This window comes from Corvus moneduloides, chromosome 5, assembly GCF_009650955.1.
Source record: "Corvus moneduloides isolate bCorMon1 chromosome 5, bCorMon1.pri, whole genome shotgun sequence".
Taxonomy (NCBI): domain Eukaryota; kingdom Metazoa; phylum Chordata; class Aves; order Passeriformes; family Corvidae; genus Corvus; species Corvus moneduloides.
The window spans coordinates 57923069-57938955 of NC_045480.1; the positions used below are offsets into that span (position 1 = coordinate 57923069).

At 39.9% G+C, this 15887-nt stretch overlaps 1 protein-coding gene across 8 annotated transcripts in view; it reads left to right on the forward strand.

Annotated features, from left to right (window-relative positions):
- Positions 1-15887, forward strand: part of MAPK10 (mitogen-activated protein kinase 10) — a 148658-nt gene that overhangs the window by 76789 nt on the left and 55982 nt on the right. For all 8 annotated transcript variants that reach the window (XM_032108574.1, XM_032108576.1, XM_032108573.1 and 5 more), the window contains one exon: positions 1235-1404. In XM_032108574.1, the coding sequence (XP_031964465.1) occupies positions 1235-1404 (170 nt within the window). The remainder of the gene's footprint in view (positions 1-1234; positions 1405-15887) is intronic.

Here is a 15887-nt window from a genome sequence, read left to right on the forward strand (position 1 = left end):
CCATCAAATTTCAACTTAGTAGTCCATAAACACATAATACAGTTGATCATTCAGATTTTTTTTGGGGAAAGAAATTTATAATAGAGCAAATAAGAAAATTTAGAAGCTGTGTTTGGGAGCACTGAAAAAAAATGCATAGAGGACGCATAGCTGGTTTTTCCTTTTCTTTATCGAAGGCATTTGGGCATGTCATGACTTCCATAAGTGAGCTGCAACTCTTTTAGGGCAGATCTGTTGTAATGTGTTGAGCTTTTGCATCCTGTGCTCAGCATCATGTAGTATAGAATCCTAAATAACAAGCACTTAATTCTGATTTTTATCTCAAATGACTATAAATTTGCTCCATAGTCCACAGGGAACTGAGCTCAGCAGTAGTCATAAAGTGGTTATAGTGTAACTTGCTGCATAGTAATTTTACAAATTTGAGGGAGGGTTTTTTTGGTCTTGTAAAAATTATTAGTTTTTAATTTTACTGTTTTGGGGAGGAGCACTGCTGTGCAGTGCTAGCTACAGTGCAAGCACAAACTTGGTTTTGTGTCATGAAAATTGGCATTTGCTTAGTACTAATGCTTTTGTTAGGTCATGAGAGCAGCTGTCCCTCCTATCCTTAGGAACCCAGAACTCTGGAAGACCTCCAGAACTTCTGAATAATACTGAATAATACTTTTTCATAATACTGAATAATACTTTTTCATGATACTGAGCCATGTTGGGTCACAGTTTGTCTCATAAACTGCTCTGTTTCTTTCACAGCTCCTGTTGAAAGCTTCTCAGGGCCTTTATCAGGTGCTTAGGGAAAGTTTTAGCACTCCTGGGAATACACTTGCTTGCTCTGTCTGATCAGTGATGAAGAGCCTGATTCCTGTGTCTCTTGTCCCACTTCCACACTGATGAAAGTCATCTTATTTTAAATTCATTGCAATACAAACCAGGGCAGAATCAGCACAAGCACATGAAGCAGGAATGATGGCAGGCAGAGACCAGTAGTTGGCAGTAACAATGTCACAAACATCAGCTGGAGAACTCACTAGTTTTCTTTAATGAGTGCCTTTTTAGGGTGACTTCCTGCATGAAAGAAGGTCTGATACAGTCCTTATGAGAATGAGCCAAAAATGACAAGAATTTATATTGAAAAATTAGGCTGACAGTGCTTTATCTGTATTCTTACATTTTACCAGCCTTGGTTTCTCTGTCTTTACCAATCCCTCTCCCCTTCCCTTCTTCTGTACAACAGGGATTTGGGAAACAAGTGGATGTGTCATATATTGCCAAACATTACAACATGAGCAAAAGCAAAGTTGACAACCAGTTCTACAGCGTGGAAGTAGGTGACTCGACCTTCACAGTTCTCAAACGCTACCAGAACTTGAAACCTATTGGCTCTGGGGCTCAGGGAATAGTTTGGTGAGTATCAGCAGTTTCTCTTATGATGCTTTGAAACAGAATTGGCATTTTGCATTTCTTCACAGTTTGCCAGCCACAGCCTTTGTCTCAAATTGCAAAAATAGCAGTCAGGCAACAGACATCCTGAGGCAGGAGGAGCCCAGTGGTTTGCTAATAAATTCCCCGGCTGGTAAGAGTGATAGCACTGGGTTTGTTTCTCCACACAGCAAAATGGAACTAGCAAGAAAGGGGGAGAGAGATCTTATCATAATTGACAACTGTGGCACTATTTCCAGAGGCAGTGCAAATAATATCCCAAGTAAACCCTGTAATTTTAGTCTTTGTACAGCAAAATCACTGAGAGCAACATAGAAACTTGTCACATCCCATAGCATTTTCAAGTACTCAGGGTGGAAGCCTTTCAAATGGAGGTAGCTGCTAATGTTTCCTTTATTTCTTGAAAGTGGTGTTTCAGTGATGTGAATAAAGTGAACGACAGAAACATTCAGTAGCTCTCCTAAACAATGCAATTTGAATTTAGCATGTTCAAAAGTTGTGAAAGTCTGGTTGGCTTTTGCCTCTGCATTTTTAGACATGGCTTTTAAGTTTCTGTGGCAGGCATTTGTTACCTGTTTAATTATGGGGCATTAGGGTAACTAAAACAATCTTTTATCTGTAACTTGATCAGAGATGAAGTCTTAATTCCATCTATCACTTCAGTTACTGTTTTTTTTCTGAATTTGATGTAATGTGTGTTACTTTACAGGTGGAGGCAGTGGTAAAGCAAAAGGTTCCTTTAATCCAGTGGCAGATGGTTTGCCATGGACTGTGCATTGGCACCAACCAATTGACAGTGTACAATACTGACAACACATCCTTAGGTCTCAGTCCATCACTTCCAGTGTTTAGAATGCTTTGAGACCATGCAAGTCCAAAGACTGAGCTAAATGGCCAAGTACCATATTGTGTATCTTAAACACAAAAGAACTAAAGCTTGCTTTGAAATCAGCTTTGGGAAAGAGGCATATTTTGGGTTCAGGACTAGTAAAATTAATTTTGCACTATTTTTTTAATTCCATGTAAAGCAAAGATGGTTTTTCTTCCTCCTTACTATCCTCTATTTGTTTCAGAGGAAAATGAGTTTTTGTTGAACCTCTCTGCAACTGAATTGCTGTAATGATAAATTTGCGAGCAGCAAAAAACAGAGGCATTAAGCTAAATGAAATCAAAAACACCCTGTGAATTTTACTTTCATACTAAGAGCTGAAAGTAAAAATTAATAATTTCTTAGGAAAGAAAATCAAATTGGAAAACAAGCAAGTTTGAGTGAAAGTTAACACAAATCCCCTGAAATGGTGAGTAGCATGGAGAGGCCATAAAAGGCTTTTTGATGATACAGATATAGAAGTATTACATGATAGATGGGGAAGATAATGAGCATTTTTTTCTCAGTTTGTGTTACATAGTAAACTGCCTGTTGTGAGGCATAATTTACCAGAAATATAGTAAACCATCCCTCAGAAAAGCATGAAGAATCAATGGTGAGGTGATTAATTGATGAAAAAACAATTGGGAGATAAATATTTGTTGTTTAGCTAAGAGAAAACAATACATGATGAGAAACATCTTCAGTTGTGTAAGTTTCTCCTTACGTAATATTAATAATAAGCTTACATAGTAAGCTTTATTAGAATAAGTTTCTACTGTAGAAACTTACCCTATTTAGAAGTATTTTGATGGAAATAGAGTTACATCTAGAAAAAACTGATTAAGGAAAAAAAAGTACTGAAAACCTGCTTGTTTGTGCAGTGCTGCTTGCTCTGGTGGGGGAAGTAATCTGTGCTGCTTGTCTTGTTCCTTTGCAAAGAATAGCCACAAGGAGTGTCTCTATGAAAATATTGGGGAAAACCTAGGTGATCGTTTCTTTTAGATCCAGTGGCTCTGTTTACACTCAATGACTTGTTCAAGAAGTGTCACAGATCTGGGATGCAATTCTGTCCCTCGGTGCCAGAATTAGGAGAAGCGTAGAAGCCAAATGGGTGGTTTCTGATCATTCCCTCCACCAAGGGCAGGCACAGGTAGGATGGCACAGAGGGGTTTAGGCTCAATCTTCTCAGAGCATGCCAAGTTTCTGAATTTTCGTTCAGGATAACTGTGGGTTATTGAGTGAAATAATTGGCTACCCAGCTACTGGAGACCGCTTTAGTGCATAGTGACGCTTGGTTTTATGGAATGACAGAGTATGGCTGCTGAATGTTAGCTCCTTTTAGGAGGAGAGGCCGGATGTTTTTCAGGCTCTGGAAGGTGTTGCAGGGTTCCTAGGCAAAGCCACAGAACACTGAAATTTTTCTCATACAGTTCTATAAACAGGTGTCAATATAAGCAGGAGAATTTCAGTGAAAAACAGTTTGTGTTGTGGAACAGAAGCAGGCATGGGAAGCAGAGAATGTGGTTATGAAAGAAGTGGGGACTTGATTTCACTTGATTGTGTTGAAAATTACATCAAAGAAAAAATTATTTTCTTGATACGGAAGAATTAAAATACTGAGGTCCTCAGGAGATGATGATTTAGTAAACTACATGAAAAAGAGAAAACCATATGGTGTGATTGTTATAATTGTGCCCATGTGAAATAATTATAAACTCAGTGAGGAAGTGGTATTTGCTATAGACCTAGTACATACAGTATCTTTGAAAATTAATCTTTGGGCTCTTTCAAAGGGTTTTGTGTTAACTATGTTCACAAAATTATTTCAGCAGCCAAAAGAAGGAAAGAAAGCAAGCTGCTTGGAATCTCTTGAGCAGGGAAGCTCCTCTTCACCCTGCAAGCCCTACTCTTTATGAAGGTGTAGGCTGCTTGCTCACGTTACATCACACTGACATCTGTGAGAAAGCGTGTAAAGGGTGCGTTTGCATATCATTATCATGTTGTTATTACAGGCATGATGGCGATGGGGCTTTGCTGAAACAGAGCATGGAGTTTATTAGACCAAACTGTAGTTGTAAAAACTGCACAGGCTTTTGACCACACTAGTTAATCTTTGAGTCTGGAATAGAAACAGAAAACAGTTCTCTGAGTTTAATTAGACATGTGCCACTTAAACTGCTGAGAGAAGAAGCTGATACCCCTCTGCAATGTTAGAAGGGAGTTGACACCTAACTTATTTTTCAAGGGGCTGAGAGAGAGAGACAGGTCACTTTCAGCTTGGGTTTGTGCATGGTGGATGATGGTGGATGGAGAGGAATTCTCATGTTCCATAAAATCAACAGAAATATGCTGATGTTGGAGTGGGCATTTCTTTATGTTTTAGATGAATTCTTTTTGCCTGGAAGCAAGGTAATTGATCTGTAGGTTTTCTGCTGTGGTTTGCAAGCTATCATTTTTTATGTTGCCTGTGATATTTTTGATACTGTCTGTGATGTCTAGAAAAATGGTGTTGTACGGAAATATTTCAAAAGCAATTTGAAGGGCCTCTGACAGTTTTTGAATTTATGATAGAGGCAAGGGTGAAGTCCAGGTTTCCAAGGCAGATAGGGAAGACATCACTTACAGGCTTGAGGACACAAGCAGTTAAAATCTTATCAGTATCTTATGAAGACATTTGGCCTGGTTTAAGACCACATAGTGCCTATACCTGCGTGCGTTACCAGGAGAAAATGTTAGCTTTGAAAACAAAGTTGTTTGGGTGAACATCAAATAAATGGGTCTGATGATGCCTTTCAGCTGAAATCCTTGATCTTGGTCTTTTCTTAAAAAGTGAGCACAAGCTTTCATGCTGCGTGATGTTGAGATGTGGTCTAATGATGTGTCAACTGGACTGGGGGAGTTGGTTGGGAAGTGCTTTATTCTGTCTCATTGATGCAGGAAGTTTCTGTGTGAGTAATGGTTGAGTGGAGGATATGTGAGCAGGAATTATGCTTTTATGAGAGCTTTTCAGTGAATGCGTTATAAATTTAGAAAGTCACCTCATCTGCAGATATAGAGAAGACTGTAAATATATTCCTGAAGTAGTAAATTGGGAAATGTGTTGCAGATTTTTGTCTTTGAATTAGTGGTTTAATGATATTTTTGAATCTGAACATAAAAGAGATAACAGAGTCTTTTAGTGTTCCCTGTAATAAGTAGAGCCAGCAAGACAGTAAGTAGCTTGATATGTTGCCTAATATTACCATAGGTTCTCCTTGGCTGATTTACTTGTGGTTTGGTGGTTGAATTTTAAAGAGTGCAAAGTTCTTTCAGATCAGCCTGTGGTGATGGTAGTGCTCATTGTAGCTTATAAATCTGCTGATTCCTTCCCTATAGTAACCTCAACACCATAGAATCACTTAAGGTTGGAAAAAAGCCTTAAGATCATGGTGTCCAACTGTTCCCCCAGTAGTGCCAGGTCCATCACTAAACAGTGTCCCCAAGTGCCACGTCTGCACATCTTTTTCAATACCTCCAGGGATGGTGACTCAACCACTTCCCAGAGTGTGCAAAGGCCGGAGGAGAAATGTGACAGGTATTGTCCACTACAAGATGCAAAAACACGTGGGCTCTTTTGTACAATGATTATCCTTCAGTTCTGGTTTTGTGTAGCACCATTGACTCCTGGGCTGGGTATAAGGATCTAAAGTGATATTGCAATGGGAGTAATGGTAAAAGCCATAGAAAAGAGGAGTTGATGCTTCTGACCATAATCAATTCCAAGCTCATACTTTTGTGATAGTACAGTGGAAAAAACACAGAGAATAGTGGTCTTATCAGTGTCTTACAGCTAATACATGATTTTATTTGTACTGTTTAGCTGCATACTGGTGTATTCAAGTTCTTGAGACATGAAGATGTCTCTTCATTGTGATCCCAATAATACTGTTTTGATTTGTGTCACTGAAATGAAATACTGTATTCCTTGACAGAGACCAACATTTGTGTGTGTATAAACTGGCGCAGTCCCATTGCAGTTCAGAGGTGTTCTCTTTGTGGGATTAATCACTAGTTTTCCTCAGAAGAGGAGAACAAATACCTGTCATTCAGAGGCAAAATGGGGTAAACAGTGTACTTGGATATGCCTAGAATTTCAGTGGTCCTGAAGGGAGTGGCAGCATTACTTTTGTCAGCCCCGATCTCTCCTGTGAATCAGAACTGATCATATGTTGTGAGTTTGGTTACTTTCATTCCAGTAACACAGTTGCATTGTGCAGACTTTTTGTGCTTAACACTCTACTGGCTGGCGCTGCAGATTGATCCTGTTCTGTTGTAGATTCTTCAAATTGTGTCCATTAGTTCAGCCAGTGTTCTCTTCCTCAGCTGTTGTGTGCTTCGCTGATGTGCTTTGGCGTCCTGCTCCCCAGGAGGTTTTTGAAGACAACCTTTAGAGAGTTTTACAAGTGTGTTCTGTGAGAGCAATGTAGGAAAGAGCTGTCACTTTGCACTGGGAGCTATAGCTGCACTGATAGTGAAATGCACATGTCAGTATAAACAAATTTTCCCATGTTTCCCAGTGCTAATATCATCCCATACAGTGGCAACACATGGTGATTTTTAATTTTTTTTGTTTGAGGTTTTTTTTTTTTTTTTTACATTTTGGGAAGTTCTTGTTGAAATATCAGAAGTTAAACTCACAGCAAGCTTTGAACCTCCTTCATTTGTACATTGCAGGATTTTTCCCCAGCTCCCAGTTTGCAGATACATTGTGGTATTCTTTGGATTTCCTGCATGTCATTGCTCTGAAATACCAAAAACTGTGTGTATTTGGTTGCCTATTGGTCTGGTGTACATCTGAAACAGCACATTCTGCTTTGTGGTTCTGATATCTCTATGCCTTGATTCTCAAGAAAGACAGTAAACTTGCCAATTATATTTGGAATCTGGATCACCAGCATGTGAATTTTAAGGTGCTGAGAGACTCCCAATGAGTGCAGCAGAGGCTGAGCCTCTGTTCTTGGCCTCCAGAATATTGAGTGGAGGTGCTAATTTAAGTTGGACAGATCTGTGTTTCTTAAGCTGATGTTATTAGAGTTTGCATATTAACACATATCCAGAGACAGTTTGCTTGCATATGGAGTGAGAGGAGGAGACCATGTCTTGCAGTGCTCTTGCAGCAAAGAACTGAGCTTGGATATGGAAGGAGATGCTGTTAAGATCATAGAGAACAGTTGCTGTGTGACAAACTATACATAACATCTGAAAAATAGGACAGAGGGATTGTCTTTGAGTCATTGTTTGCTTTGATTCTTGAGCTTCTTCTATATACTACTACTATCTGTAAGTGAGAAAGAAGCAAAGAAAAGGGATGTATCCAGTAACAGTGCACAAAGGCACCTGAGGCAGGATGAAGACCCATTTTTACATGACAGAGGAAACTGAGATGTAATGTTTGGGCAAGACTTATTATTGTATCATTTTTTTTAAAGGGTCTGACATGTAGAAACTGTACAAAAAATGTTTCCCAATTTCTTTTTTTTTTTCAGTAATGTCCTTCTTCTACCTAACTGCAGAGATTCCTGGTAGGCAGGAAGTCACCACATATTTCATGTTTGTCTTCTTTTGTTTCATTTCCCTTTGCTTGTCCAGAGAAATCTAAAATTGAAAATGTAGTGGTAATCACAAATGGTATGTAATAAAATGTGCCATAGTATTCTTTCCTAGCAAAGAAATCATGTCCTCTGTCTCTAAAATACTCTGCCTATATTTCTATGTCCTTTTTTGATTCCTTTCTCCTTAAAGAACCTGTATGGTTTCCATGACTACAACAGTTAAGCAGGCAAAATCTATTCCATATTTATACTCTGCAAGTTTATGGGGGGAAAAAATAAATAAGTTTGTGAGGAAACCATCTCTGTGCAATCTGTTTTTGTGAACCCTGACAGCAATGCTCCCTTTATGTGGTCATGAATTCAGTACTGTAAAGGCAGGGTCAGACTCATTTGAGAGAGTTGGCATCCAGGGTTTTCAGCTGGATTGATACAACTCTTTGGCACAGAGCAGGTTTGTTCATAGCTGTGGCTGGATCTGTGATCCCCTTGCCATTAAAAAATGTATCAGCTGTTTGAAAATTCTGTGTCTGCAGGGAAGTAACTGATGATTATGAAATTGAAGCTCTTTCTGTGCGTTGATTAGAAACTCCATTTAATTTACAGTATTTGCTATCAGACAGTGACATTTTATATCTCTTTATGGATGTCAGGTACTTCTGTTCCTACACTGTCAAAAGCTTCCTCTTGGTCACTGACAGATCTCTCTTTTCTCACGTTTGTGCTGTGTCACTACCATAATACAACTTACGGGACAGATTTTTTCAAGACTCTCGTTGGTCCTCCTGGAAAACCAGGGCTGTAATTAACTGCTGTCAGTGCATTGCAGCTGTTCCTTAACAGACTTCAGGCTCATCCTTTCATGTCATTCACCTGAAACCCTGTCCCCACTGAAATTGTTGCATCATCATCACTGATCACCATGTGTTTCACATGAGACAGATTGCACAAACCACTTCTGTTCCCTCTTAGGACCAAGGGATTTCTCCTGTGATAGGAGAATGGCTGTGGCCACATGGAATCAGAGAGGTAGGGCAATAGGACAGACCACCTAAATAAAATGGCAGGCATCAAAACAAAGACACAATGGAACCAGAAAAATAAAAACTAGAGCCGGTCTGGAAGGAAATGCAGCTCAGAAAATTCACATTTTCTTTGTCAGCATGTATTGCTGATATTTATTCTCTAAGATGAATGTAGTCTACAGATTTTCACAGTGCTTTACAGAAAGCAATTTATTGTGCTTTGTCCCAAGACCCATCCTTAGACAATCATAAGAGCTGGTGACAGCCCAAAAAAATTAAATAGAAGTTGTGCAAGATAGAAAGAAAATATGAAACAAGATATTCTGTGTGAAGCCTGGGTGAAGTTTGTGAACAGTGCTAGGCATGTCTGATGTGAGATGAGTGGGAAAACTCTCCAGAATGGGCAAGAGTTGGCAATAAATAGAGACAGACAGGAAGGGAAGCAGAAAGTAGGAAGACTCAAAGACAGGAGTCCCTTTGAGAGTGGCAAATAGGACATTGAGGGGTTGGTTTGTTTGTGGGTGTTATTTGTGTGTAGTTTTCTGGTGTTGGTTTTTTTGGTTTGGTTTGGTTTTTTTTTTAATCTTTTATTCTTTTCTGGATTCAAATACAGTGTTTTAAAATTCTGTGTACACATCTATGTCTTGAGATTTCTAGTGTTACAGGGCAACTCAAAAACCTAAGATTTTTCGTTTTGTTCCTGTTTTAAAAAGGCACTTTGGCTTGTTATGCAGGTAAACCATTCTGTTTCTGTCTGCTTAGAATAGCCTTGTGGGGATTGCAGGGTTAGTTTGGGGAAACTAGAATCTGAGTGGGCATTTAGGGTTAAACTCTTTACTTTTTTTTCTCCCATGGTTATCACATTGTAGGTGAAGGCTTGCTAAGAGTACACTTTTATTCCATGGTTGAATTTTGGTATTTAATCATTTGAGAAATGCAGCAAGAAGTGTTGTGAAATAGCATTTCTTATTGAGCCAAGTGACAGCTTTTGTTCTGTTTGTCAGGCAAGCCAGCAAATCTTTTAAACTGTGATTGCAAGGAGGTTATAGTAAGATAGTATCTGGCTTCTATTCCAGTTTGTAGATCCAAAAAATAGCAGGTTTATCATGTGACTGACAATTTGAATGTGGTAGGTACTCAGCTTTTGCCAGGTGTGGAGACTCTGCCTTGGTGCCACTATTTCCCATGTCTTGTAAATGCTGTTAAACAAGGAAACTGGACTTTTTCTGGCTTTGTTGCTTAAAAAACTTGAAAACTGTCCAAAGTTTATATTCCATGCTGAGTTCAGAGCAGTGAATGTGAGATCTCTTTGCCAAATTCAGTGTCTTATACCCATTCTCCAGATGCTGGGCAAACATCATCTTAGTATGGTTTACCGGCAAATCCCGCTGAAGCTTGTTTTGCCCATGTGTTTTCTGCCACTGAGTATTGATAGACACTGCCAGCTCTGGTTCATTTTTCAGTTTTTCACCTTGCTTTGGTAAATCCTTGAGCAGACAAAGAGTGAGTAATATAGGATACTTTGGAGACCACGAGATTGCTTTCTCTTACACATGAAGCATGTAAGAGATGACATATTGGTCTAGAGCCCTTTTAAAGCAGAATAGAAAAGAAACCTGGCTCCTCTCACTGCCCAGGTTGAATTTCCTAGGCTGGCAGCTAACAAAGGGTACTGGCAGCTAGCAGACTGTGTAGTGAGTTAGTGACAAGAGACATGCAGGGCCAGAAAGTACGGATTTTACAGCTCTGTTCAGAAAAGTATGAAACAGCTGAGTGGCTTTCTGAGCCAAGTATAAAGAATTAGCAGAGCACATGCAGATGAGAAGTATGTAAACATGCTTCATACTCAGCATCCTCATGAATATTTTAATGTCCTGGCAAACTGAACCAGCGCCCATTGAGTGGTGTGCCAGGCAATGTGTGAACTGTATAGCTGTTTCCACATTGCCTTTCCCACCGTATCCTGTATGCCCACCCTCTTTGTGAGTGAGAATGACTGTGGGAAGAGTTTTATCTTGCATCAGTATACACAACTGATAGGTGGGCTACAAAATGGCTCTTGTTAGGGCATCACCAGCTCGTGTAATTAGAAAGATAACTTTTATTGTAAATAAGTTTACTAAAAATAAGTGTTCCATCGTTTTTTATCCCTGCAGCTTCTTCTACATTGTCTTATATGTGATGGCTTGAACACCTTCCTTCAGACCCTCCCATCTGAAATTTTGGCAGATAAGAGCTCTCTCAGCATGACTGAATTGTGAAATAGATTTCACAGAAAACTTTTCAGATCTAGCTGTCCTTAGAATTATGAATGAATTATGCTTCCCAGTTTATCTTTGCTGTAAAGGGCTGCTTGGCTTTGACATTTTAGGCAATGACTGTAGTACTTGAAACAGAATGAGCAATACAGATTCAAAATTGGACTGTTATGGATATGACACTGGCACTATTTAATCCTCATTGGGTGACAGTGAAGGGACTGGGTGAACTGTGGGCTTGGACTTTGTGTTTGCAAGTAAGCATGTGTGCTACTGAGCCAGGTAATAGACACCCCTACCAGAGAGAAGAAGACTGAGGTACTCAACTTCTTGGCCTCAGTCTTCAGGGGCAACTTCTCTTCCCACACCTCTCCAGTGGAGGGACAGCAGGATGGGGACTGGGGGAGCAAAGTCCCTCCCACTGTAAATAAAGATTGGGTTTGTGACCACTGAGGAACCTGAATGCACGTGTCTGTGGGACCTGATGAGAGCCTTCCCAGAGCCCTGAGAGAATTGGCTGATGTAGGTGCCAAGCCACTCTCCATGACACTTGAAAAGCCGTGGCAGTCAGGTGAAGTCCCAGGTGACTGGAAAAAGGGAAACTTTGCACCCATCTTTAAACAGGGCAGGAAGGAGGACCCTGGGAACTACTGAGCTGTCAGCCCCACCTCTGTGCCTGGGAATATCATGGCACAGATCCTCCTGGAAGCTGTGCTAAGGCACATGGAGGACAGGGAGGTGATTCAGGACAGCCAGCAGGGCTTCACCAAGGGCAAGTCCTGCCTGACCAAACCCATGGCCTTCTGTGATGGAGTGACTCCATCGTGAACAAGGGAAGCGTTTCACGTCACTTATCGGGATTTCTGTAAAGCCACTGACACAGTCCCCCCACAATATCCTTCTCTCTAAAATGGCAAGAGAGAGATTTGAGGGCAGGACACTTGCATCCAGAAGGTTGTGGTCAACAGCTCAGGGTCCTGATGGGCATCAGTGACAAGTGGTGCCCCTCAGGGGTCCGTATTGGGACCAGGGTTATTTAATATCTTCATTAATGACGGACAAAGGGATCAAGTGCACCATCAGCAGATTTGCAGGTTTATGAGGCTTAACAAGACCAAGTGCAAGGTGCTGCACCTGGGTTTGGGCAACCCCCTGCGATCAGCACAGGCTGGGGACGAACAGATCCCGAGCAGCCCTGCCCAGAAGGACCTGGCAGTGCTGGTGGGTGAGAGGCTGGACATGACCCAGCCATGTGCACTCAGAGCCCAGGAAGTCAAACACATCCTGGGCTGCATCCAAAGCAGTGGCCAGCAGGGTGAGGGAGGGGATTCTGCCCCTCTGCTGGTCTCTGGTGAGACCAGATGTCTTTCCTGATAAAACACTGAAATGTAAAAATAGAGCCACACATTTTGAACTTTTGTCTTAAAATTCTCCTGTTTTAGTGGCACGTCTTTGAAGTTTAAGCACTACAGAATTCACTATAAATCTTGACAGCAATGCTGAATTTTCATTCAAGGACTGGGGTGATAATCCCAAACAATTCAGGCACTTCGGTCCTCTCTCATTACTTCATTCCAACACAGGATAATAGATCACATTTCTGTGCAGTGCAGGAAGGAATGTTTTGAGCCCAATCAGTAGTCTCTGCAGTGCTGAGGAAGCTCATGGGAACCCTTGGCAAATAATTTATTTATTCTGTTAGACTAGATCTGGTAATAGAAAAAAAAATGGTACCTTGTGTTGCAGCTGGGGAGGCAGCTTGATTGTATTTTATAATCGAGCTGTTTCCAGTGGCTTGCAAGAAACTGTGAGCTGATGGAAACACACACAAAAAAGCTAGAATCATAATTGGCAACAGGAAAAATGCAGCAGTCATTCATTATGAAGCTGTATTGGTCTTCTTTAGCATTAGCTCTGAATATTGTCTCAATTTCTCTGCATTTTGAGAGGAAATAGAGCTGATCCAGACTATATAGTAGCTGTTCCTGACAATAGGTTGGCAGCTCTTCAGTATGGTCAAACTGGATTTTCAGCACAAAGGGTTGATTCCAAACCTAATAAGGACAGTCAGAGGCTTTTTTGTTACAGTGGCCTTTGACTTGTACTGCTTGGGGCAAACTTTCTGCACACTGGTGCAGGTATGGAATTCTTTTCTTTTACACTAGTTTCATGGAAAACATTTGCTATATTTAAATATACTTTCTGAAGAGAAGTTGTCACTCTAAAAATAATTTTTTAATGTAATTGTTGAAGAGAGGAATGGGCACTGTTTGTATGAATGTATGCCTTTAAAAACTTAGATGTCAAGAGGAGAAAAAAAAAGAATGATAAAGTCTAATTTCATTCTAAAAGTTGGACTGGTACATGAGGGCACTGTAAGGAGCAAACAAATCAAACCCACCAGAAAACCCCTGCCAGAGTACACTTAGAAAAGTTTGCTTAAAGCAAGATAACATTTTCACTCTTTTTTGTTAGAGTACTTGGCTGACAGGGGACCATAAGCAGAGAGAAGGTAAAGCACTTGAAATATTTTGTGGTTGAAGTTTCATAAACTACTTTTACAGCAATTTTGCTTGATACAGGAAAAAGATTTGGCTCTTGTTGTTTCTAAAAATGACTTCTTCAGAAATTGCATTAGTGATAGTTATCTGAAACAAGAGCTTTGAAGACAAAAAAACTGCCGTGAAAAGTATTTATATATTCATCCATCTATGCTTTCCTTTTTATCTATCTGTGCATATACATTTAGATGTGTATCTGAGCATTTCTATAAAAGGTGTTCTGCTCCATATATTGGTGGTGATTGGGTGAGGATGAGCTATCATTAGCATTCTTGTTAAGTGTGATTTTCAGGGTTACCAGTTCTCTCCACTGATGGGGATCTCGCCACTAAATAACCACAGTGTTTCAACTACACAGATCAATGTCTTTGCTTAACAAGATCTGTTACAGCTTTCTGCCCCCTTGCTGTGCTGGGGTGAAGGAAATAAGGCAAAATGCAAATGTCAGTAACAAAACCAGGTTAGCTAGAAGGATCAAGTATTACAGATCTAAATAGCAATGATTTTTAATAAGCAGAATTGTGACTGGAGTCTTTTTGGAGGAAGGCAAAGATGACCAAAGTTTGTCTCTTTAGAAAGTAGGTGTAATATTAAGCAGCTTTTCAGACAAATGTTACCACTATATTTGTCACAATATGCATATGCAGTAATAGGGAAGGGGAGTGTTTGGTGGCCCTTAAATTTCTACAGCATTCAGTGAAGAGACTTCCTCAATATAAAAAGCTGTTTTCTGAGATTGCCCAGAGTCTCCATTTCACAGCCCACCTTGGAAGACTGGAGGCTGGGAGCTTTCTTTCCTCTCGTGGGCTTCTGATCTGTCATCTGAGAGATAATAATAGTACTTGCATGAAGTAGTGGCTTGAGATAGGGTAAGCACCTTAAAGAGAATGTGTGTGCCCCATTCAAAGACCCTTGACCCTAAGATTACAAAAATTGTCCTTTATCATCCTAAGAACCCACCTCTAAGAGTCAACTTAAAAAGATATGTATTTTCTGTGGATTTGACAGTCTGTTCTGGGGTAGATTATAATGGAATTGATAAATGTTAAGTTTCACTGTTGAAGAAAACATGGGAGGAATAATTTTAAGTGTTTACTTGCAAAGAGACTACTGAAAGAACAGCTTGGACATGAAACTAGAATGCTTTCCTTTGCTTTTTGAAATAGGTATAAAAATGAATGCCTGGTCTTTCAAGTGCATGACAACAGAGCATTGCTTATTGATTATTGCAGTCTGAGCTCACACAGAATATTAGTGATAAAAGATGACCTGGGTTCATGTAAATCTGACTGGGAGGAGTTTCATTTTTTTCCTGCCAAAGTCAGCAAAGAGCCTTGCTAAATGGCTGTATTTACATCTATCTCTTGGTAGTCATGAATTTATATTCACTAAAATTTTTTATCTCTGCTAAATAAGTTTGTTTCAAATTATTTACAGTTTTAAAAGACATTTTTAACACTAACATTTACCATGTCAAACTAACTGTAAAGAGGATTTATAGGGAAAGAGTTTATTTACTGCCTTTTCTGACTGAACAGCTGCAGAGACATGGTAGTAAACTTTGAGGATTTTTCTGAGCTCATGTTGCAGTAAAGCTATCATTTTGTTACAAGACCAGGGGTAATTTGGAGTCTTTGCTATAAGACCAGGAAGTTGTATAAATTAAAAAATAAATTTACAGTTGAGCAAGAGGTGTTATGATAGAGTTTCCAGAGAAACTCTTTTAGATGCAAGTCCAGTCTCTTATTTGAGAGCTGGAGTGACTTTCACACTCAACCTTTGCATCACAGTTTGCAGACACTCATTACTCTCTCTCCCTTATTCCTGATCCCTGGAGCCACATGTTTATACAGCCACTCTTCTGCCAGTGATTAAAGTTTGTCTTAAGAAGGCTTATCATCAATACTAAACTTGATGTTCCAAGGTAAGGATTTTGTGTAGCAAGCAGCAGAGAGAGGAGATGCATCTGGTATCTGTAATTTCATTGTAGTAAAGTGCAGAGTTGGCTGGCTGTAAACAAAAGCTTCTCTCTAGTGAACACAGAAAAAAACCATCAGGGCTATGAATTTACCCAGTGCAGTGAATTCATGCATTGACTTCTTCAAGTAGTTGGACACCTTCCATTTGATAGAAGACCATGATAG